This window comes from Piliocolobus tephrosceles, chromosome 6, assembly GCF_002776525.5.
Source record: "Piliocolobus tephrosceles isolate RC106 chromosome 6, ASM277652v3, whole genome shotgun sequence".
Lineage (NCBI taxonomy): Eukaryota > Metazoa > Chordata > Mammalia > Primates > Cercopithecidae > Piliocolobus > Piliocolobus tephrosceles.
In genome coordinates this window covers 11,273,243-11,298,485 of record NC_045439.1, presented here as the reverse complement: position 1 = coordinate 11,298,485, position 25,243 = coordinate 11,273,243, and the positions used below count along the sequence as shown (strand labels likewise).

At 37.2% G+C, this 25,243-nt stretch overlaps 1 protein-coding gene across 6 annotated transcripts in view; it reads right to left on the bottom strand.

Annotated features, from left to right (window-relative positions):
• DICER1 (dicer 1, ribonuclease III) overlaps window positions 1-25,243 on the bottom strand; it is a 72,323-nt gene that overhangs the window by 39,585 nt on the left and 7,495 nt on the right. For 2 of the 6 annotated variants that reach the window (XM_023205558.3, XM_023205561.3), the window contains exons 2-7: window positions 7,306-7,494; window positions 6,503-6,665; window positions 5,499-5,629; window positions 4,034-4,168; window positions 3,449-3,609; window positions 593-761 (exon numbers count right to left, since the gene is read on the bottom strand). In XM_023205558.3, the coding sequence (XP_023061326.1) occupies window positions 593-761; window positions 3,449-3,609; window positions 4,034-4,168; window positions 5,499-5,629; window positions 6,503-6,665; window positions 7,306-7,449 (903 nt within the window). In that variant the 5' untranslated portion in view covers window positions 7,450-7,494. Of the gene's footprint in view, window positions 1-592; window positions 762-3,448; window positions 3,610-4,033; window positions 4,169-5,498; window positions 5,630-6,502; window positions 6,666-7,305; window positions 7,495-8,345; window positions 8,488-14,672; window positions 14,774-15,697; window positions 15,764-25,243 lie in introns of all 6 variants that reach the window. The other 4 variants (XM_023205560.3, XM_023205557.3, XM_023205562.3 and 1 more) reach the window with 4 other exon arrangements.

Sequence of the window (25,243 nt, the reverse complement as noted above, 5' to 3'; positions counted from 1 at the left end):
AGATTACTGCAGGGCTTGTTGAAATTCCAAACTGAAGACTCTGCAAACCGTAAAATTCAGTCCTGAGGACCCCACCCAGATGCTGCTGATGAGGATGTGGGGCCCACAATGGAAGGATCACTGTCCTAAGGGATCTCTTTTCAAAGCATTACCACTCAGAGACAATAGGCTCATATCCAGTTACACACACCAGGAAACTGTGGAAGAATTTGTTTAGTTCAAAGGTTTGAGCAGGAACTAACTCATCTGACCAAAAAGAAACAAATATTGGACTCACTCCTTATACTTAAATAACCATGACATGAATCCTAGCTCAGATAGGGGAAGTCTACACTTAATACAAATGTGCATTGGGTAAGACATGAATCCTAGCTCACATAGGGGAAGTCTACACTTAATACAAATGTGCATTGGGTAACAATGAATTCAACCTAATATGGTATGTTCAATGAAAAATGTCTAAGGAAATAAAAAGATTAAGACCTTAAACTAAAATGTAAAAAAAGAGCCTCATTAGAAGCATATTTTCATTTCAATATTAAAAATAAAGCTTTCAAAATATAATCACTATACTTACTTGGTATATGCTTACCTGTTTTGAAATTAAAGTAGAATCTCTTTCTTTTGAATGTACAGATATATTACAATCATTGATAAAATTAAGTGCTTCTTCTAATTCCATCAGCAGTCTTTCATAAAGCCCACTTCTGTCAGTAAATGGTCCACAATCCACCACAATCTCACATGGCTGAGAAGTATACCTTTAACATAAGAAACAAAAGGTATCAATACTGCAGTAGTGAGAATGCAACTTAAATAAGTTTTTCAAAAAGCAAAAAAAGGGGGAATAGATACAAACAAAAAAAAAAAGCCAGAATGTTGGCACTGGGGTGAGATTTTAGGTGTGTTTAATTACTATTTTTCTATATTACTGTATTTCTCAACAGTAAATAATGTATTTTATAAACCAGTCAAGTATTGTTTAAAAGATGTTTTCAAAAGGCAAATGAGCATCCACTGCATTCCGAAGCATTATGCTGGGAATTTACATACCTTCTGACTTAATCCACACACAGTGAGGATGATGAAGGAAATGAAGGTTCAAAGACATTACGTGATTCTGTCTAAACAAAACTCAGGACTGCCTTCCTCGGAGGGCTCTTTCAGCCAAACCCTACTGCCTCCCTGAACACCTTTTGTTTCATTTCTAAAAAACTCACTACAGCACTATGTTCCATTTATATGCCTAACTTCAAAAAGAAGCTTCCTAGTTTCAGTTTGTATATCTAATCAATATAAAAGGCAGGCTCACAACATGCCTTCCTAAAGTGGTACTCACGTTTATCTGCACAGGTTGAGTGCCCTTATCTGAAAGGTTTGGGACCTGAACTACTTTGGATTTCCAATATTTTTCAGATTTTGGAAAATCTGCATATAAATAATGAAGTATCTTGAGGATGGGACCCAAGTCTAAACACGAAATTCATTTATGTTTCATATACACCTTATAGCTTGAAGGTAATTTTATACATTACTTTAAAATAATATTGTGAATGAAACAGGTTTTGGCTGCATTTTGGCTTCAATTCATCACAAGGTCATATACGAAATGTTCCACTTGTGGCATCACGTCAGCACTCAAAAGGTTTCAGATTTCAGAGCATTCTGAATTTCACGTTTTCAGATTAGGGATGCTCAATCTGTACTATGTTTGCCTGTTAGGTCTCAAGGAATGACTACATGGGGCTGATATTCAAATAAATTTGCCAACAGATTTCATTATGATTACAGTTTGCTTTCTTTTGTTTTTTAGGTTTAGACTTCCATCTTTTGCCCCCTTAGGCATCTGCCAGAATGAGGAACACAGGTGTTCAAAATACTCATGAAACTCAATCACTTCTCAGAGGTAGAAAGAAGAATGACAAGACAGATCACGGGGAGTTTTATCATTCAATTTATCGATTTCCATATCTGTGTGAAATTTTTAGTATTTGCAAATATCGCTTTTATTTTTAACGTATTTTTAAATCCTCGTAAGGAAAACTCCCCCAACTTTCATTCATTTCTAGTATCATTCCTTGGGTCTTTCATAAAAAACGACAACCAGAATGGCACATAATGCCCTAAAAGCACGTACGATAATTGTAATAAGAAAAATAAATCTAGCACAGACATATATACTATAGTTCTCATTTACCCAAAACAGAATTTATACTCAACCAAAGAGTCATTATTTGGAGAATTAGGTAATGCTTATCAATAGATTGCTTATCAGTTTTACTTAAATGCTCTACTACTTCTACTTCTCAGAAAACCTTTAGGCAATACAAGTGAAGCACTCTAACTCAGGCAGACAAAAGCACAAGCACAGCCTTCTACTTCTCCATCAGTGTTGGCTCAAGGAAGTCAGACACAGCCCGTTCTAGAGGTCACAAGATTTGCATTTCATATGGCATTTGGATACCTAAGTTTGATGGGATTCCAAATGTTACTTTTCCTTCTCACTCTCCAAAGAAAACTTTCCTTAAATACTTACTAAATGCCAGGCACACTGCAAGATTTTTCTATGTGTTAATGGAATTGATCATCAAAGAATCCCATGAAACCACTGTCAATGCCATTTTACAAGTTCAAGGAAATAAGTGACTCACTTAAAGTCACACAGCTTACAATTAGCGGAGCTAGTATTCAAACCCACGTCTGACTCAACTCCACAACTTGAGAAATCAGTCTTCTCTATTTATTGTAACTGTCCTGAGAACTACTACTAGGTAATCTTTAGCCTTATTTAAGACTGCATCTAGTAAGAAGGGAAGGCCATTTTGACATAAATCAAATTCATTACATTTGAAAAGCAATTTTCCTAATTTGTAAAGGCTCCTTTCCACCCACTTCAGTTATGATGGTTGTGTGAGTGTGTGTGCACGCGCACGCTTTTCAATGAAACTCAAAATAGTAAAACCCCCTCAAAAAGAGTCAAACCTAGAAAAACAAACAGCAACTGTCTCTGTAATCCACAACCCATTTTGAAAACAATGGGGTATTTCCAAATGTTTTAAAGTATACTGCTGAATTATCTAAATAAATTAATGTTCTCTGAAAGCATCATGTAAGATATTTAGGACAGCACAACAAAGCACACGTATTGACAGAAAAAAATACAAATTTACTGTCAAAGTTCCCAGTCCTTGGCAACATCAGCAAATAAGAGCTGACGCATAATCTCTTAAGGCAGAAACGCCTGTCTGCTACTCTCTGGGGAAACAAGGTTAGATTCTTGAACTCACAGGTAACAGTACTTATAGAGAATTCTTACTCTTGCCCATTCCTTTTTACTGCCATTTGTTCACTTAAATAGGTACTATCTGCAAGGTACTACAAAAAACACCAAAGACTTAATATTTTTTTAACTAATCTCATTAAAGCCGAGTCAATTGGAAGTGCATACCTGTCTAAGACCACCAGGTCCGTTGCAGTTTCAGCATTACTCTTAAGAATTTTCTCTAGTTTCTGAATCTTTTCTTCCAATTCCTCTGGATCACATTTCCCATTTAAAATGGAAGCAGTTAGTCCCAAAATGCGAGGACATGATGGACAATTTTCACAGAGCTAATGTAATAAAATATACTGACAGTAAAGACTTCATTTTGCAAGGCCATAACAAGAGAGACATCGCCATATTAAAACATATCAAAATCACTAACAAATACTAAAAAACAATTTGTTTGGTGGAAATGCCACCATACCAAGAACAACATAAAATTACTCATAGTATTACTGTAGTTTGTTTAAAAGATCTGCTTTTCAAAAAGGCTCAATTAGATATACTATGAAAATCATGCAGAATTTACTATTATGATGTTAAAGTTTATTTTAGATTTAAATGAACATTAATTTAATATTCATTCATTCATACACTGGAGCCAAACTCCAAATATTGATAATATTATTGCTTTTGAAATCTAAAAAAAAAAAAATCTGCATACACTAAATAGTTCACCAAGAATTACTAAGACTTAGGTCTAAAACTTACCTTCATAATTTCTCGATAGGGGTGGTCTAGGATTGCAAGATGACACTCATCAAACACCAAAAGGTTAATGTCTGACAGTGATAAGTAACCATTTTTCAAAACATTCAAGGCGACATAGCAAGTCATAATAAGAACCTAAAATAAAATCAACATCAATAAACAAACATGGCATTCACTGCCTGGATATACTTACATAAAATCAGATCACAGAGCCATTGTATCATAGGTGAGAATTAAGGAATTCATTAGTCAAAATTAAAACTAATATACTAAATATATATAATTGTTTACATCAGTACTAAGAAGGAAATCAGGAAAACATGGGAAAAGAGTAGAGAAAAAATATCTTGATAATGGAAAGCATGTCTTAATGACAAATCCAAATTTACTTCAGGTTCTTAGATCCCCACAGCCATATTATGACTGATGAGTTACGTCAATTTAGGCAAATCACAAAACAATTCACACTTTTTATTTTTTTTCTGTTGAACTGACATGGTTTTCTGGAAGAAAACCCAGACTAAATGTTATTTTTGTAGCCTATCATTATGTGGATATTTAAGTGCTTTATTAACGAGGACTTATCCCAATATGTGAAGCACACTAGTAGGCTGGGCTGTTTCAGTTCAGTGAGGAAGTGCCTCTTAACCACTGTGTATCCCCCAATGACTAACACACCAAAAGCCCCAGTACATGCTGGCTACATGGAGACATGTAAGTTAGAGGAGCCTCCAGCACACGCTGGCTACATGCAAACATTCAGTTAGAGGAAGTTTCTGTCAAAGACCTAAACACCTCAAGCAAGAAATTTCTCCAGTTTCAAGACATTTAACTCAAGAGTAAATTTTTTGAAAGCGCATTATCAGCAAGTTGGAAATAGGTCATAGGAATTTGTGTTTTTCAAGCAAGCAGATCATACTGAAAGCTATTTCTTTTCTACAAAGTTAAGAGCAATAAAAATTAGTAATTTATTAGTTTTTTTTGTTGTTGTTTTTTTCGGGGGGGACAGAGTCTCGCTGCCACCTGGGCTGGAGTGCATGGCGTGATCTCAGCTCACTGCAAATTCCACCTTCCAGGTTCAAGCAATTCTCCTGTCTCAGCCTCCTGAGTAGCTGGGACTACAGGTGCACACCACCACGCCCAGCTAATTTTTGTATTTTTAGTAGAGACGGGGTTTCACCATATTGCTCAGGCTCATCTTGAACTCCTCACCTCTGGTGATCCACCCACCTCAGCCTCCCAAAGTACTGGGATTACAGGTGGCAGCCACCGTGTCCAGCCTTTATTCGGTTTTAAGGTAAGACTTAAAGTAAGATAGAGTACATCAGGACTAGTTTCTAGGCTGATTAAGTACAGGAAATTAGTTTTCAAACCTAAATTAGGCAACCGAGGCTACAGATAATCTTACAAACCAAGTCAAGAACTTGTAGGGATTTATAAAGTGAAATTTCTCTACAAGTCTTACCTGGTGCTTAGTAAACTCTTGGTTCCATCTCTCTTTTGTCCAAGATGCATTTACTTCTAGGTTTGAGTATTCCCCAACCTTGAGATCTGAATGAGTTCTGACAGCTGACACTTGTTGAGCAACCTGGTTTGCTAATTACAAATATAATACTCCATGTAAATACGAGAAATCTTGCCTACTTGGCTCTCTGGACTACTAATGATTAACAGTCTACAGAAATCCTCATTATTATATTAGACCTAACCAACAATGTTTTTGATAGCCTCTTTAAAACCACAATTCCAAGGTTATCATCCAAAAAAACGGCACCTACTAGACTTGCCACCTCACTTTTTGTCACTTGCTTCAGAGAACCCTATACCACCTTTCTTCTTCACAGGTGATTTCCTCTAAGCCACCCTCCTGTTTTCTTCAATAAAACCAGATGGAAACAAGACAGTCTAACATGTATTTAAAGCACATCGTTATACTGAGACAATCTAAAAAAAGAGCTGTGACATGAATACATTAGGACCCTACCAGCTTAGGTTCACATTTTACATTTTTTATTTTTATATATAATCCAAGCATATAAAAATCAGTATTTTAAACTCTTAACTGAATATATGATTTCTAAGCAGCATGTAACTTTCTTTCTATTAATACAAGTGACATAGCAAAATCATAAGTACAAAAGTTAACTATCCATAATTAAGCACCTTTTGACATACTTAGTGAAGCTAAAACATCAAGAGCAAAAATAAATGTAACAACTTAGATTATGTTCTAATGTACATATGTTCCAATGCTTATGTTCCAAAAGCAATCCATTCAAACGAAATACAGAACCAGAACATTTAAGAGAAACACCAAAAAGACATAGGACAAAACAATTTCTGCCAGAAGAGATTAAATGAGTACATTATCTGTCAAACTTTCAATAATTTAACACAGAGAAAATCTGTTTAAACATAAAATCCCATCCAATTTCCCCTGCACAACTTGATGAAATAATTTTTTATTACCAGAGTTGACCAAGAACACCGTCCTTTTTCCATTTCTGTTGAAGTCTCCCCTGATCTGATAGGACAGCTCTTTAGTGAGTAGTACTGCAATAAATGTCTTCCCTGAGCCAGTGTTTAAACAGACGATGGTATTATGATCCAGAGCTGCTTCGAGCAGTTCAACCTAGAAACATGGTGAAAAAAAAGTTATGCACTTCTTACCTAAGTACAAAATGTATAAAATTGGATTTTATTTTAAATCAGGAAATTTCACTATTCTCTAAAATCTTCCTCCAATAAATTTACAAAAAAAGCCCCACAGTCTACGTCTTTATACAAGAATAACTCAAGAGGAATAAAATGCCTGTTGCTATATATGCTGTATTGTGTAAATACGTGTTGAAATGGCATTTACCCTTTCTTTAAGCATTATTTTTGTATACACAGAATAATTCTCTAGAATAACATGAATAACTAAACTTAGAGTAATCGTGGTTCTGCCAGTTCATGGCTGAACATTTGCAAACTAATCTAGGTTTCTACCCAGCTCACTAGGACAGACACATCCAAGTGAATATTGAAGAACAGTGAGGTTTTCAGAGAGGGAATAAAGAAACTTCACAAATACAACTATCAAATCCAATTACCCAGCAGATGTTAGAAAAGAAAAGGACTATTAAGAATAAAAGTATTTTGAATGAGAAAATTAATCAGAAGTGGGAGGCTTGAAAGGGTAAATGAGTTTTACATAAGTTGTGTCAACTATATGCTAATTTATTCCATTTTAGTGAAGAATGCTCCAGTATTAGTGTTCGCATTAGTACCTGATATTTTCTTGGCGTATAAATGTTATCATGAATTGCTTCTTGTTGCCATGGCAGTCCAAAGAAAGGACCCATTGGTGAGGAAGCAGGGGTCATGAGCTGCAGGCCTGCCATGCTGAGGGGTTGCAAAGCAGGGCTTTTCATTCATCCAGTGTTTCTTTCATTGCATTTTTGTTCTAGCACAGCTTACTACAAAAGGGAAAAAGAATACCATTACAAAACCATGCAGGGTTAAAAACAAAAGAAAGTACAGAAACAAGAGAAACATCAGAATATCATTCCTACGAGTCATTCAAACTCTTCCTATAATTGTTTTAACTTTTTCTTGATCTAAGAGGATCATTCTAGGAGTCAAGCATTCTACACCTTACCCAGTGATTCTACACCTAGAAACTTGTCTTAAAGAATGAATCAGGCAACTGCACAGAGAGATGTACATGAATATTTGTTATTGCATTATTACTTAAAAATAAGAAATAACTTAAAATCTACTAGTAAAAAATAAGCTACATAAATTATGGTATGACTATAAAGGAATACTTTGAATCCATTAAAATTATAACACATATCTATATTTCCTGACATAGAACAATGTCTATTATAAACCTTTAAAATATGTAAAGTATGATGCTTTGTTAAATATATGTACATATATAACATATGTAAATATATATATTTTGAACATTTTTGTATATTCTATGACATTACTGATAAAATGATAATGTATGGAAGGCACTTAGCACGTGTCTGCACGAGGAAAGATTGAGACACCTGCTAAATTGTCACTTTATCAATAGCCCATGAACACAGAATGCCTTTTTCTCAATTGACAACCTATTATAAATGAACAACTGACGAACTATTTAAATATGTATCTTTAAAATTATACATATCCTAGATAAATTAAAACAAATGACAACACTCTGTGAAATAAAAATTTTTTCATGGTATCAAAGCACTTTCTATATTTCATATAGTTTTTCCCACAGATAAATCTGATTATGTAAAATGATAAAAACTGAATCTTTAAAATTCCTAACCTTCAAACAGAGGGTCAGGGATTCAAATATCTGTGTGAAAGCCTACCACTGGCTTTACTGTCAGCAGGATTTCCTCGCCCCACAGAAGGAAATTTCCTCTCTTGCACTGCTTTGGAGTGTTCATTGCTATTACTCTATGAAACTGGAAGAGAGAATTCAGTTCTTTGTTACTTAACAACCAAAACTTTTGAATCTCCGGACGTGTTAAGTAGAACACACGACTTAAGTTGTTGCAACTATTTCAACAAGAATCCTCAAGTGTGGGGTCTCTTATACAGAAGCACAATACTGAATTCTAATTTGAGAAATTAGTTCTGTTGACAAGAATTCAACATTCAGCGACCATAAAGTATTATCTCAAGTAAGCAGTGCAGGGGCACCCCACTGCAGGAGCTGAGAGCCCAGTAAGACAGCACATCTGTGGGCCTAACAGCACAACCATGCTCATCATCTTTCCAGAAGGGAACAAGCAAAGCACCACAGAGTACTTTATGAGATAATATTAACCCATAATTTCCCTGGATCAAAGAGAACTATGTTCTTCATGAAAAATAATCTGCTAATACTCTGCTGAATCAAAGCCCCAACAGCCATTTCTTTCACCCTAGTACCCAAGCCTAGTACACACTTTCCCAAATTCAGCAAGAACTCAGGACTTGCAGGCTCATCAGCTAAACTTTTTTCTTAATACAACTGCCAAGAACCCTATATGGAAGTCTATTTTACCAAAATGTCTGCGATCAAGAGGCCACTCTGAAGGCCCAAGGCTAAGATCTGCGGGTCCCATCACTGACCTTCCCACCTGGAATCCACTCTCGTGATACCTCTACAATTCTCCTTCATGACTACAGACTGCATACTGTCTAGGACTTTAAACCTGACCCTTCACTTTCACCCAACCCAAATGCTAATCCTAGACTTATTAAAGACACAGTAAAAGGTACCAAGAAACATGTCTAAGTCCTGATGGTGGATGAAAATATAAAACAAAGGAGAAAAGAGGGCCGTGATGTAAATACCCAACACATCTTCTCCTCCTTCCAGAAACCAGGTATGTCCAGGAACCAGCAGCACTCCCTCCTCCCTACAACTGTCACCATTTCTTCTCATATAGATAACATTAGTAATAACAATAAATAACTGTAGAAAAATAGTCTAAAAATAAATTAGGAATGTTTTATGTTTTAAAGCTGGGGAGGGTATTCTTCAAAAACATCAATGCCATAAAATACAAAGAAAAACTACGAAAATGTTCCAGATTAACAAAGACTATATGGATACACATGGACATAAAGATGGAAATAACAGACAGTGGGAACTCCAAAGGGAGGAAGGTGATAAAGGGGCACATGGTTGAAAAACTATCCATTGGGTACAATGTTCGCTATTTGGGTAACGTGTACACTAGAAGTCCAATTCCCACCAGTATGCAATATACCCGCGTAATAAAAAAAACACATAGGTACCCTCTGAATCTAAAAGAAAAAAAGAGACTATAAAGAAACATGACAACTACATGTAATACCTGAACTTAGACTGGATCCTATCTGAAGGAGAAAAATGCCAGAAATGACTTTTTTTATTAAAATGGAAAAAATTGGAGGTATACGGTGTGATGTTTTGACACACATATATGCAGTGAACTATAGTCAAGCTAACTAACATATCCATCTCTTCACATAGCTACAATTTTTTGGTGTAGGGAGAATTATTCAGATCTATTCTCTCAGCAAATTCAAGTATTCCATACACTGTTATCCACTATGGATCCCGTGCTGTATGCTGGATCTCTAGAACTTACTCATTCCATGTAACTGAAACTCTGTACCCTTTCACCAACATCTACCCATTTTCCCCATATTCTACCCTTTCTCTTTTACTCTGCTTGTAAGAATTCTACTTTTTTCAATTCCCATGTGACATCATGCAGTATCTCGTTTTCTGTGCCTGGCTTGTTATCCTTAGTATTGTGTCCTCCAGGTTCATCTGCATTATTGCGATGGCAGGATTTCCTTCTTTTTAGCGCTGAATAATATTCCTCCATGTGTGTTTGTATATTCCTATTTCTTTACCCATTCATCTGTGGATGGACACTTAGATTGTTTCAATATTTTGGCTACTATGAATAACGTTGCGAAGAACATAAATAGTGATCTCACTCACAAAGGACATTATTGAATCCATTTTTAAAATGAGATAACAGCAATGTTAAAATTTCCTGAAGTTGATATAACTCACTGTGGCTATGTAAGACAATACCCTTATTGTTAGGAAGCATACACTGAAGTATTTAGGGGTAAAGATCTATGATACATGTAACTTATTCTCAAATGGTACAGAAAAAGAATCTACATGTAGATACACACGCGCGCGCACACACACACACACAGCTGACAAAGCAAGGGGGGCAAAATGGGTACAGTACATATTTTTGTGCTATTCTTCCAATACAAATCTTTTTCATTTTCTGCTCAAATATAAATAAATACTTCATTCCTTTATGTATTCAAAAGCACAAGGACAGGTGATTCTGGCTAGTTCTCAAATACTCCATTTCCTCTACAGGTAATAGCCATGCTCAACTCTGCTTGGTCTCAGTCAAACAGTGGCTCACTGAAGTCTTCAAGGATACAGTTTCTTTTTTTCTTTTTTTTTCACCAAGACTGAGACTCACTCATCACTCAGGCTGAGTACAGTGGTGCAACGATGGTTCACTGCAGCTTCAACCTCACAAGTAGCTGGGACCACAGGTGTGCTAATTTTTTAATTTTTTGTAGAGACAGGGTCTCGCTATGCTGCCTAGTCTCTAGTTTCTTATTTTCTGCCATCTGCCAGTCACCCAAACCTAAACTGATGGGCACACAACTTACCCTTGGCCAGAGGAATTGGTTCATGCTCATCCAACAGCAAAAAATTTAGAACTTTCATTTGATGGTTGAAGAAAAGCAGTTGTCTTTCTTTCCCTCTAAAGATGACTCATGAAATTATTAGCCCCATTTGCTGCTGCAATTACACTACGCAGACCCATGAAAACACCCAGCCTTAGGATGAAACCAGCACTGCAGACGGCAAAAATAAAGAACCTGGGTCACTGATGACATCAATAAATTGCTGGATCAACCAACCTCAAAGCCCAGCCTAACAAGGGACTTTCCAATTAACTGAGCCAACAAATTCCTTAACTGTCCAAGCTAGCTTGAGTTGAATATTCTAGGATAAAAGCAAACCAAATGACATTCTCTAAATCACTATTATCACTTCCTATAAAAGGTATAGGTAGAAAACAGAAGAGGAAAGCAAAGAACAGATATGAACAGAAAGAAAAAAAAGGAAAGAAGGGAAAGAAGAAGGAAGGAAGGAAAAAGGGAAAGGAAGGGAAGGGAGAAAAGGAAAGAAAAGGGAAAGAGGAAGAGGAAGGGGAAAGGAAAGTGGAAGAAGAAGGTGAAGGGGAAAGAAAAAGGCAAACAGGAAGGGGAAGGGAAAGGGAAAAGAAAAAGAAAAAGGGGAAGGGAATGGGAAGGAAAAAGGGGAAGGGGAAAGGTAAAGAAAAAGGGGAAGGGAATGCGGATGGGGGGGAAGGGAAAGAAAAAGGGGAAGGGAATGGAGAAGGGGAAGGAAAAGAGGAAGGGAAAGGGAAGGAAAAGGGAAAGGGAAAAAGTCAGGGACCAAAGCAGAAAGCCATCAGGCCACAAATACTGAGATAATGAACAAGTACTGCAGCCAGACCCCAAGCAAGGTCAAAAGCTTTGTTTGTAAGGGAAAAGTCAAGGGTCTAAAGATGCCAAGAAACCAAGGATGAGCTCTACCAAGAAGCTTCTAAGACTTTGAAATTTTTCACCTTACTTGTCCCTAGGAGTATTTTTTTCACTTTCTGCTATCAGTAAATTATATCTGAAACTGCAAAGCTGCTTGTTTCAGAAACAAGTTGAGGACAAATCTCAACAGTTCTCCCTCTGCACAAGACGGGGAGGGAGAGAGAGCGCTTCCCTGGCCTGCCTGCTTCCTCCTTCGCTTTCATAAAATCACAAAGGAGAAAACAGGCAGGGCAGGGAAGCTGGCCCAAGACCAACAAAGACTCAATTCTATCTGGAAAATAAGCCCTGGACCTCCAATGTTCCTCATGCCCGGTTTCACCCCAAGACACCAACTTCACTCAAGTATGTCAACCCTATTCCTACAAACCAGCAGGTAAAGAGCTTGGCAAAGGAGGAGTTGCAAATTCACTCAGTGACCGGGCTCTGTTCCTGGCATTTCAAAAGACAGAGATTTTTTTTTTTTCTTAGCAAACACAACATTTCTCATAAATGCACTACCCCACCCTACAACTTTCACAGGGTTCAGAAAAAAATGACAGGTAGCTGGTTTCTAAGAATCAATCTGAGAAGAAAAGTGAAAAAAAATCACAGAAATGAAAGGTACACATTTATCAATATTTAGACTCAAAGAGACAATAGACACATTACATGGTAAAAATAAATATCAAACAATAAAAAAATACAGAAATAACATCTGTAACCAAAAATATATGAAGAGTAAGGTTCCTATCAGCTTTCACAAAAAAACATGTGTAAGAAAATAATACAAACTATTGGAAGGGAATTCATTAAAAAGTTGATATTTAAAAACGAAATTAAGCAAAGCACTACCCTCTGTGATATCTAGTCCCAAATGTACTCTGAAAAGTACCGTCCCCTACTCATGACTGCCTGACCTCTACCACCTGTAACCTTACGTTCAGATTGTTGACCCGGCTTAGATGCTATCCTACTGCTGCCTCATCACCATTCACCAGCAATTTCCACAACAGAAGAGTAATCCCTGTTGGCTGAAAGCCTACAGCATATTACGCATCCTCCCTGACTGACCAACTATAAGTGTTTAATCCTGTATTTCAATCCTATGTGCTCAATCCAAGTGATCCTAGCAGTTATACTACAGAGTCTTAACTCATAAAATGTACTTCTGTAATTTTATATGAATTCTTATTCAGATAATTTCTCTTAACTCTTTTCTCACTAAAATATGACCAATGAGACTAGAATTTCCTTGGATACAGGAGTTGCATATCTTACCCTTACCTTTATTACCCACTGCACAGAACCACATCCAGGACATGGTAAACAAAACTGCAGGTTGTTAGAATGAAAACAATGTCCACCTGAGTGACACTAAAACCTCAAACAGCTTCTATTTGCCTTTCATAATTTCTATCACAGATTTTTACATCTATTCACAGACACACATGTGAGTCTTACTCTTTGCACCTCTTAAATTTCCTGCTACAATATTCTGTATATACATTTAAGTAAATATTTGACAAACTGAATTAGAGACTCATGAATGTCCACACAACAATATACAGAACAGAATCAAGATATATTTCTATTCAGTTTGGAAACACACATCTATCCCACTCTGACCAGCCCTGAGAGATGAGTGCAGGAGAGAGGATGTACAAGGACATAAAGAACAACAATTTAACCCTTTCAATTATATTTTCCATAAGGTTACAATGTTTAAATTAATTTTCATTCATTTAGTGGACAACAACTGGCCCCAGGAATGCCCTTTCTATTTAGGGAAAACAAATCCAAGACTAAAAAATCCAATAGGTAATCTGTAACATAAAAACAGGAAGACCTATCATGTTGCCAATTTTTACTTTCTTGGCATGTTTAAACAGATTTTTTAAACTTGGCCTTAATGAAAAGCTCTGAATCCCTGATGGCAGGTAAAGGTTCTAGCTTCACAGATAAACTGGCTACCATTAACTGCTTTTGCAGAGCCAAAATAACTCCATATGACTGTTTTTCAACTACAAATTTTAAATTTCTGGTAAAACAACTTACCCTCATGAAACTAATGAGGTTGTTTCACAGTTTCCACATATTATGCACTTAGAAATATAATAATGCAATAACATCCAATAACAATGTTTTAGAGACTGACCCCGTATAAGACTATGGTCCCACAAGATTATGATACTGTATTTTTACTGTACCTTTTCTATGCTTAGGTATGTTTAGATATACAAATACCACTGTGTTACAATTGCCTACAGTACTCAATATAGTAACACGTTGTACAGGTTAATAGCCTAGGAAAAACAGCTCATACCATATAGTCTAGGTGTATAATGGCTATACCATGTAGGTTTATGTTAATTAAGTACACTCTATGACGTTCACACAATGACAAAATCACCTAACAATGCATTTCTCAGAAGATATCCAGTCATTAAGCAACACATGACTGTAATTTAGCAAAAGACAAGAAAGACAAGAATAAACTCTCTCCCTCTTTCCACATGATGAATCACAGATTTACCGTTTTAATGTTTGAGATCTCTGTGTTGCTGTTGTCTGAACTGCATTTTGACATTGTGATAGCAGTTTATTGGAAAATCACAGCATGCTCAAGCTTCTGCTCTAAAAATAAATGCAAAAATAGCCAAGTTTAAGATTTCTGTAAACTGAACAGAAACACATCTACAAGACAGCCCTATTGATATGAAGAGTTGAATAAAAGGCCATTATTTTGAATTAAATTTTAAACAAAAGGCATTTAGATTATTTTAGGATACCAAGGCTTACCCTAAAACAAAGAACAAGAGAATAAGCTACAATAGCATGCCTAATTCCCAGAGATCTGGGAGAAATAAAAAGCTAGAGCAAAGTTCAAAAAAATATTTCAAAACTAATATAAGGAAATCAAAGTAAAGTCTAAAGACAGTACTTTATAGAAAAATGAAAAAAATTAGCTGCTATTTCCTAAATTCACATATACAAAAGAAATAAAGAAGGTCACCAGAAAAGGTACTTGGCTGAGAAATCGAAATGACCCAGTTGTAACTCTTTAACACAGGTATGAAATTCATCAGCAATTCCAATTTCCCAAAACGAGATTAAAAGTATAAACTCGAAGAGCAGTTACATCTACACTATACATTTTCATAGAATTCATTTATGAATAAAAGAATTCAAGAACACTGTTAAGAATGTTAATGTTGGGCAGAAATTTAAATTTGGGGTGGCTCTCTAAAAGACATAAATCGAAAAATAGAAAGCATAAAATGTAGATATAAAAAGTTTAATTTGATCAACAAATACTGATTTTGTTAGATTTGACACCAGACTTGGTTTGCTCTCAGGTCTGAGCCTTCTGCAATGCTTCCACTACCATAAGCTCAGGAAAAACAAATCGGCAGCGGCCTCTTTTTACTACTTCTAGTCCTCTAAAAGACATTCTCATGGAGGCTAAATTTCTCATTTCATACACAAATTTGTTTTGCTAAGAAGTCAACAAAGCCCACTGGGGCAACCTTATCACTACTTTAGCATATACATATTTACCTCAAAATGCTGATTCTAAGTTCTTTCAGAGTTTCCAAGTCTGTATTAATTCATACCCTAGGTAACCTAAAAACAATCAGAGAGAAATTTTAGAAGAGACAACTCATTTTTTAAAACCAACTTTAAGAAATGTTCTACTTTTTAAGATCCCTCATAAAATTATTTATCTATTGGGCAACAAGACAATGCATGTCTAAAAGAACTGCCCTTCAAAATTGGGATATTATGTTCTAATACAGCCAGGAAAAAAAACTTGTTAGTACAATTCAATTAGATAGAAGAGAGAACTCTTGGCATTAAATTACCTTTTCCCTCAGTAATACTTGGCTTTAAAAATACTTAAACACTATGATAAATCAGTATCATGCTGTGTATGAGTTTATCTTTCTACCTCCCAATATGTCAGTGCTTGTGTTTTCATTTTTCTTCTTCTATTTTGTAGAGCTAGATACCCCATGTTTCCCAGGTTGGTCTCAAACTCCTGGACTCAAGTGATCCTCCCACCTTGGCCTCCCAAAGTGCTGTAGTATCGTAAGATTACCCAAATACCACTGTGTTACAACTGCCTACAGTACTCAATACAGTAACATGCTGTACTGAACACTGCAGATTACAGGCGTGAGCCACTGCAACCAGCCAAGGTTTTGTTTTCTAAGGCTACCTCAGACTTCATTTAATTTTTAATTTCATTCTATACCGCCACCTAGCAGGATGCAAACACCACGCACGCCAACATGTCCTCCTGTGTCACCCTCTAGAGATGATTTCCAATTCAGACTCACCTCATTCCTAGAAATGCCATAATCAAATTACTAAGTTGATAATTCTTTAAAATTCAATGTAACTCAACTATTACAAAATTATTCCTAAGTTATTCAAGTTATTTCCATTGACAATTCCATACATACATTAGAAAGGTAAAATGTCAAGTACAATAACAACTTATTTTATACTGGTAATTCAAAGCTAATAGGTCATTTTCTCATTTTAATTGATCACTGTGTTGTCAAGTACAAACCTGCAAAATCCTGTTTCATGGACCCCTTTAAGATAACTCTGAAACAGGTATGCCACATATCAGACAGGGAAGCTTTAGTACAAACTAGCAAACTTAATCCATGTTAGCAACTAAAGGCAGCAATGAGGCTGTATTCTTTCACAGGCTAGTAACAAGAAACACCTAACCATTCAGATCTGAAGCCTAAAGGCACCTAGAACTTTCTGCTGTGAATTTTCAAAACTGGTGACAGAATAATTTCAACTCATCCATGTTATTATGCATCCCAGATTCTGATATTATTAACTTTGCAAATATTACCGTCCAGATTTCATTCCTACTCTCACAAAGCCCAAAATGCGTGACTTCTATAAAGTTCCAGGATAAACAAGAGGAAAAAAACCACAATATAATGACATTAAAACACTACAGGCAATACTCATGGTAAGCTAACAGAGAAAACTAAAAAATATATGAAGCACTTTAAGTTCCTAGTAACAAGAGTGCTATGTGAGATACAAGACATTATTTTAACTGCAACCACGCCTACATCACTCAGGACAGCCATGGTATAGATACAAAATACTGACTATTGACATAAGGACAAATACAAATTAAAAGTAAGAGGCATAGTTCTCCCTGCTGAAAATAAAAGGGAGGAGGTCCCTTTCCCCTTTTCTTTTCCAGAATTTATTTCTCCCTCCCTTTCAATGTATATACATTTAAGTCTCCAGTCTTTTGACTTGGCTGTTTCCTAAAGATCTGAAAGCCATCTCTGAAACGTAATCACCAAGGGAAATAACACTCAATCTCCTGGTTTCCTAGGGGGAGATGGGCCTAATTTGTCACCTGACTCTGAAGTGTAAAACCTACCTCTAGTCATAAAAATGTGAAAAAAAATTAGCAATTTTATCTTGAAAATATGGATGTAATGGATTGTAATCATTTAGTTATATAAAACAGTAAGATTTCTGTCTTTGCCATCCCTTTAGTGACCGCCTGTGATGTGCACAGCAGTCTGATTTAATGTTCATTTGATAATAACATTATTTTCTTTCTTTTCTACCTTTGTGGAGCAATTTTCTGGGTTGGGAGATTTTGGTTTTAATTGTGTTTCCCTAACATTAGCATTTTAATCTTTTTATTTTTTATTTTATTTTTATTTATTTATTTATTCATTTTTTTTGAGACGGAGTCGCACTCTGTCGCCCAGGCTGGAGTGCAGTGGCGCAATCTCTGCTCACTGCAAGCTCCACCCCACCGGTTCACACCATTCTCCTGCCTCAGCCTCCCACGTAGCTGGGACTACAGGCGCCCACCACCACGCCCACCTAATTTTTTGTTATTTTTAGTACAGACAGGGTTTCACCATGTTAGCCAGGATGGTCTCGATCTCTTGACCTCGTGATCTGCATGCCTCGGCCTCACAAAGTGCTGGGATTACAGGCGTAAGTCACCGTGCCTGGCCAGCTTTTTTATTTTTTAAATATAGCCTAGTTCTCAAATAGTATTCATACCAAATAATAAAATTCCATTTCTTAGAAATTAAATACTGGAGAAGCCCTAAAATATGTTGCCCAACTACCTGGAGGAATTTTTAAAACTGAAAATGAAAGTAGGCAAACAGCCACACTGAAAATGAACCCACTCATAGAATCCAAGTTGTTTGAAAATGACTCCTACCTACTTCCCTTTTCTAAGTTGCAGAGGAGAAAAAGTCTGAGATGTTTTTAGCTAACTTAATGAGCAATTGATGCTCTTGCCTCTTAATATTAATACACACATTTATATTATATTTATATATATACTTATGTATACATATAAACATGTATTCAATGTACATATTTGCCACAAAACACTGATTCTGAGTTTTCAGTGACATCTACACACTATCACTCCGTTCTCACATACACCCACCTATGCAGGAAGCACTGAGTAAGGCAACTGGGGATACAGAAAGTAGCCTCTTTTTTTTTTTTTTCCTTTGTACATATCTTTCTTTTAAAAATTATCTTAATGCCAGCAAGCAGTTCAGTGTCAGAATACCAAGGTTTAAATCCAGACTCCACTACCTCGCTAACATTGTTTCCTTGCCTGTAAAACAGAAACACCTGACTATTACGAGAATTACACAAGATCTTAAACTTTAAGAGAAAATAAAATGCTTGAAACATACAAAATCCATAGTACCTCTACCTAGAATCTATTTTTTAAAGCATAATTATTAAACTCTCAAAATTTTATGAAACTCTTACAGAAAACCTAAAGTGTTTCATTAACCCTAAGATTTGGCATAGAAAATGCATTCTCATATAATGCATGGAAGATTTTATACAGAATTTATAGCCAGATTAACCTGAAAAACCACAAACTCGTGAATGGGGGGATCAGGAGATGCCACCCCCAACTATGCCACTTTGGTATATTGATTATTTTGAGCTGAAGGCAATTAAGAACCAACAGATTCAGGAAAAGTTCTACGCCTTCCCTCTTTCTACTTAAAAGTAAGGCATAAACTCCCCCTTCTTCTACACCAGGAAGAAAACAAGAACAATCCTTACCACAGCACAGAGAGATGGCACCAAGATGAATCTGCATAAACAAACCTTAATAAATAACCCCTTTCGACCAATGGTTTCCTCCGTACACCGTCTAATCACCTTCCCACAGTTTACCAACCCTAGAAATCCAAACTTCCCCTCCTTTGTCCTTTCACCATTTATCACTCTTTGTTAAGATGGTATATGAGCTTCTAAATCTAAGTGTTTCTTTGGGATTTTACTTCTTTTCTTTGAGCCCCTGTGCACACGAAAATCTTAACATCAATACAAGCTATAGACCTCTTCTCCTGTTAATGTCTTTTGTTAGTTTAATTCACTAACAAAAAGTTAAAAAGTTTTCCTCCCCTACATTCCAAACAAACTAGCCATTACGAATTTACATTAAGATGAAAATCAACACAATTAAATCACAAAATATGGTATATAATGTAAAGTAAATGTAAACATTTTGTATTCACTAGTTCTCTTGAAAAACAAAAAAAATACTATGTGCTGTTTACTGGCCGGAAAGACATCACTGAAAACATTATTTCACTGAACTGTTTCTCAGGCAATAAAATGTTCCACAGAGAAACAAGAAATAGTAACAATCATGGATGTTTTGAAAATATAAAAAAGAAATCAAAAGAAAATATCCAACATATCCGCAGTATATAAAACAAGTATTTCAAGGATTTATCAACTACTATTTAGTGAATATAGACTATGAAAAGATTAAGATCAAACCAAGGATTAAGAGAATAAAGAGAAAAAAATGAATAATAATTTCAAGAATTTAAACACTGGTATCTTTACATATTTAAATACAAAACAGAGAACTATTTATATTTTTACTTTTGTCATTTGTCTTTTTAAAAAGTAATTTTTTAGTTTACCCTAACACTATGAGTATGAACTTTACATTTCTGTCATTCTTAAAATTCGCTGCACGTTAACCTAGTCATTACCACATACAAAAAAAAACTTCATATAGAAATGCTCCCTTCATCATTACCATTTGTAAGAGCAAAGAAACACTCCCCACCACCAATCTATGTGTCTAACAATGAATGAGGGAATGGTTTGGTAAACCCTGGTTCATCTTACATGGTGAAATTCAATTCAGCCATTTAAAATGGTAAGTTTATAATGAACAAAAATGCTTATGGTGAGAGCAGCAGCAGGCAGACAAATGCCAAGGCAGACAGCGGTGGCTCCCCGGTGAACTCCCACCTTCAAATCAAAGACAGTTTAAAGCCTGAAGGTCAAGACACACAATATTTTTTGTTTGTTTTTCAAGAGAACTACAAGTCTCAGATAAATCCAGAGACCAGATTGAGAACCTGTCTTCCCATTTGGCACACTTTCCTCTGATTGATCCTCACCCTTCACCCATCTTACATATACCTACATTTCCCTAATTGGTTTTTGTACACTGTCATGCCCACCTTCAAGTGGTGCATTTAACTTTTTTTGCATACTCACAAACCAATCAGCACGTACTCCCCTATTCTGAGCCTGTAAAAGCCCAGGACCCAGCCACACTGGGGGAGAAACTACACAACTTTGGGTGGAGAACCAACCCCACGTCCCCTTTCTGCTGAGAACTGTGTCATTGCTCAATAAAATTTATGTCTGCCTTCTTCACCCTTCAGTTGTCAGCATATCCTCATTCTTCTTGGATGCAGGACAAGAACTCAGGAACCGCCAAACGTGGGTATGAGCTGTAACACAGGTAAGTTGCAGCATGACTGGCCCAGCCACTAGCGGAGCCAGGGCGCAAGCCAGGTGTGGCCCAGGCAGGCCGAGTGGGAGGGTAGCATGGCCAAGCAAGGCCTGGACAGGGGTGTCCCGGCCAAAGGTCCCTGGCTGGTAAAGTCACTGAGAAAAATCCTGTGTCATTGGCTTTAAATGAAAAAGCAGAACATTATTATTTACAGTAAGACTATGATTATGTCTTAGTTAAAAACTAAAGGAAAGGAAAAAGGGAGGGAGTGAGGAAGGATAAGAAAGAAAAGGAAGAGAGGAAGGAGAGGTGAGAGAAAGTTAGTTTACCCAAAAATTAATGATGAATTACTTGGATGAGTAATTTATTTTTTCCTTTAAACTTTTCAGCATTTTAAATTTCCTACAATTTGAACATGCAGAATTGGGAATCGTAAAACAAACTTTCAAACTGTGGATGATTTGTGTAATGAAAACATCCTCCCAGCCGTGTGCAGTGGTTCACACCCATAAACCCAGCACTTTGGGAGGCCAAGGTGGGCAAATAACTTGAGCCCAGGAATTCTGAGACCAGCCTGGGAAACATGGCAAAACCCCATCTCTACTAAAAATATAAAAATTAGCATGGCCGGGCGCGGTGGCTCAAGCCTGTAATCCCAGCACTTTGGGAGGCCGAGATGGGCGGATCACGAGGTCAGGAGATTGAGACCATCCTGGCTAACACGGTGAAACCCCGTCTCTACTAAAAAAATACAAAAAAACTAGCCGGGCGATGTGGCGGGTGCCTGTAGTCCCAGTTACTCGGGAGGCTGAGGCAGGAGACTGGCGTAAACCCAGGAGGCGGAGCTTGCAGTGAGCCGAGATCGCGCCACGGTACTCCAGCCTGGGTGACAGAGCGAGACTCCGTCTCAAAAAAAAAAAAAAAAAAAAAATTAGCCAGGTGTGGTGGTGTCTGCCTGTAGTCTCAACTACTCAGGAGGCTGAGGTGGGGGAATCGCCTGAGCCAGGGAGGCTGCAGTGAGCCATGATCACACCACTGCACTCCAGAGTAAGACCCTGTCAAGAAAGAAAGGAAAGGAAAAGGAAAAGGAAAAGAGGAAGGAAGGAAGGAAGGAAGGAAGGAAGGAAGGAAGGAAGGAAGGAAGGAAGGAAGGGGGAAGGAAGGAGGGAAAAGAAAAGAAAAGAAAAGAAAGAAGAAAGAAAGAAAGAGAGAGAGAAAGAGAAAGAGAGAGAGAGAGAGAGAGAAAGAAGTGAGTAAAAACCTCCCCCGTTAAGGCACAAAATGTGGTAACATTTACCTGAGTATCTGAGTGGGAAAAAACACACACCAACTGTTTTTCCTTTGTTCTCACACAACACATAAAATTTCTGTGACCAAATGTGTGGGGTTTCTCCCCAACAACAAGCAAGCAATCAATTCTGCAGCAGACACCAGCAGGGTGTCTTCTATTAATAATTGAATTCCAGCATTATCTACCTGGAGATAGCATCAGATCCCACAGGTTGAGGGCTCCAGTCCTCAAGACTTCCCCCACCCTTCCATGTCAACTGCAAACCTCAGATTATTTTTTGCCAGCACTCCCGACCAATCAATTAACTGGGGTTCCCACAATGCCCTCCTAGGATTTAACTTGCTAGACCAGCTCACAGTCCTAGGGGAAAAACTTACTTATGTTTACCAGTTTATTATAAAGGACATTACAGGCAGGGTGCAGCGGCACACGCTTGTAATCCCAGCACTTTGGAAAGCTAAGATGGGAGGATCACTTGAGGCCAGGAGTTCGAGACCAGCCTGGTCAACACAGCGAGACTCCATCTCAATAAAAATAAATTAATTAGGTAAAGGATATTACAAAGATCCAGATGAAGACAAGCACAGGGTGAGGTATGGGGAAGGGGTACAGAGTTTCCAAGCCCTCCCAGAGCAAACCACCCTCCAGGAACCTCCATGTGTTCAACTCTCCAGAAGCTCTCCAAACTCTGTCCTTTAGGGTTTTTATGGAGACTCATTACCTGAGCATGATTAACCTTCAGCCCCTCTTCCCTCCCCAGAAGTTGGAGGGTGGGTCTGAGTCCAAACCTCTAATCATGCCTTAGTCTTTCCAGTAACCAGCCCCTGGGATTTTGAAGTTACCAGGAGCTACCAGCCACAGGTCAAACATTAGCATACAAAAAGACATCACTTTGGAGATTCTGAAGATTTCAGGCCTTGTATGCCTAAGAACAGGGTAGAAGACAGACGAAATACATATTTTACAGTATCGTAGTATCTATAATTTAAACCACAAATTCATTAGCCTTCTTTTCATGCATTACTCTACCTGAACCAAATAAACTTCTGGGTTTCTCTAAATCTGTAACATAAATACATTATGTTTAAATTTTAACATAATCATGCCTAAAATTAGATTTGTCCAAAATGGAAGCTGAACACAGGTCAAATACCATCTTAACAAATTCCACCCATCAAAGAACTCCATATAAGAAGCGTTTCTAGGCTGCAAGTCAAAGGTCCACTTGCTTCTTGGAGTACTTTTCAGAAAGATGACATTTCAGCACATCAAAACAGCAGATACACACCCCTCCCCTCCAGTTACCTATAATGACATTTGCCCCTAGTTTTGTTTCAAGAGACATAAATACTTAACACATCACTAGTTTTCAAGGTGAGTTTTAAGATTGATATTTGATTCCAAGTTTCTGTACTTTACTTTTTTTTTTTTTTTTTTTTTTTTAGAGACAGGGTCTCACTCTGTTGCCCAGGCAGGAGTGCCGTGGCTATTCACAGGCACCATCGTAGCACATTACAGCCTCGAACTCCTGGGCTCAAGTGATCCTGCCATCTCAGCTTCCTGAGTAGCTAGGACTACAGGCACATACTTTACTCTTAACACTGTGCAACGAGTGCTAGAATTTTATTCAATTCATGACTATCCTCTGCCTTTACACCAAGAAAGAGCATCCATTGGGAAAAAGGAGACACAATTTTCTCTAGGTCAAGCTGTTTTAAGATACGTAACGTGAATACTTAAATACTAAAGGGAGGTCAATCCAGAGACAAAATGAACGTAAGAGTTAAGATGGATGTTTATTGAGACAGGAAAGCAAACATATTCAAAGGTCCAGGTAAGAGTGTGACGCAGTACATCATCATAGCTTCTGTGCAACATCTCATGTTATCTGCCTATCCTGTAACACCAAAACAAGTGTGTACCAACAGAGTTCGCCACCTCTCACGAACCTCATCCCCTACCTTTCCCTAAAAACCTCTATCCCTTTATTCCCCTCCCCTCTCATTTAGCACACGTGGGCTATCTATACCACCCAAATCATCATGGGCTTTATTACTGCCCCATGTATTAGCTGTTATTGCCATTTCCCTCCAGAGTATTAAGATCTTTGAAAGATAATCTCATACTATACTTACATTCCTATTACATAGTTTATGATTTGTTTGATTTTCATCTTATTATAAATTTGTAATGACTAGATAGTTTGGAATGTAGGAAAGTATCCATGAATAATTTTTTATTAATTAATTCAAAGTTGAGAATAAGCTTTATTGATCTAACCTTAACAACTATTGAATTAAAGCAGTTTTTTATAGGTCAAATATAACACTCAAATTAGATACTTTCTAAAGTTAAAAGACTTTAAACAACCCAAATTATTTTAACAATCTTAATATCCTCGACCTTGGCACCCAAGCCCAAAAGAGTAATTCAAGGCTAACTAGAAACTGTCAAATCTAGAGAGGTACCAGTTAGTACAATGATAATTTTGATATCATCTGACTATATCCATCCTAGTTTTCTCAGGTCACTTCCAACCACTATAAAATTCTCTTCCATATTAATGCACACTAATCTGACTCTAACCTTGAAGATGTTTCAGAAACAATTTTAAAGTTCTTAAAGTTACAGGTGTTAACTGGGAAAACCCAAAAACTCAAGATATTATTTCTCGACTTCAGTTTCTCATTTTAGAAACTGTATTTTGTAGGCTGGGCACAGTGGTTCATGCCTGTAATCCCGGCACTTTGGGAGGCCGAAACAGGTGAATCACTTGAGGTCAGGAGTTAGAGATCAGCCTAGCCAACATGATGAAACCCCGTCTCTACTAAAAAATATACAAAAATTAGCCGGTGTAGTGGCTTGCACCTGTAGTCCCAGCTACTCAGGAGGCTGATGCAGGAGAATCGCTTGAACCCAGGAGCCAGAGGTTGCAGTAAGGTGCAATCATGCCACTGCATTTCAGCCTGAGAGACAGAGCAAGACTCAGCCT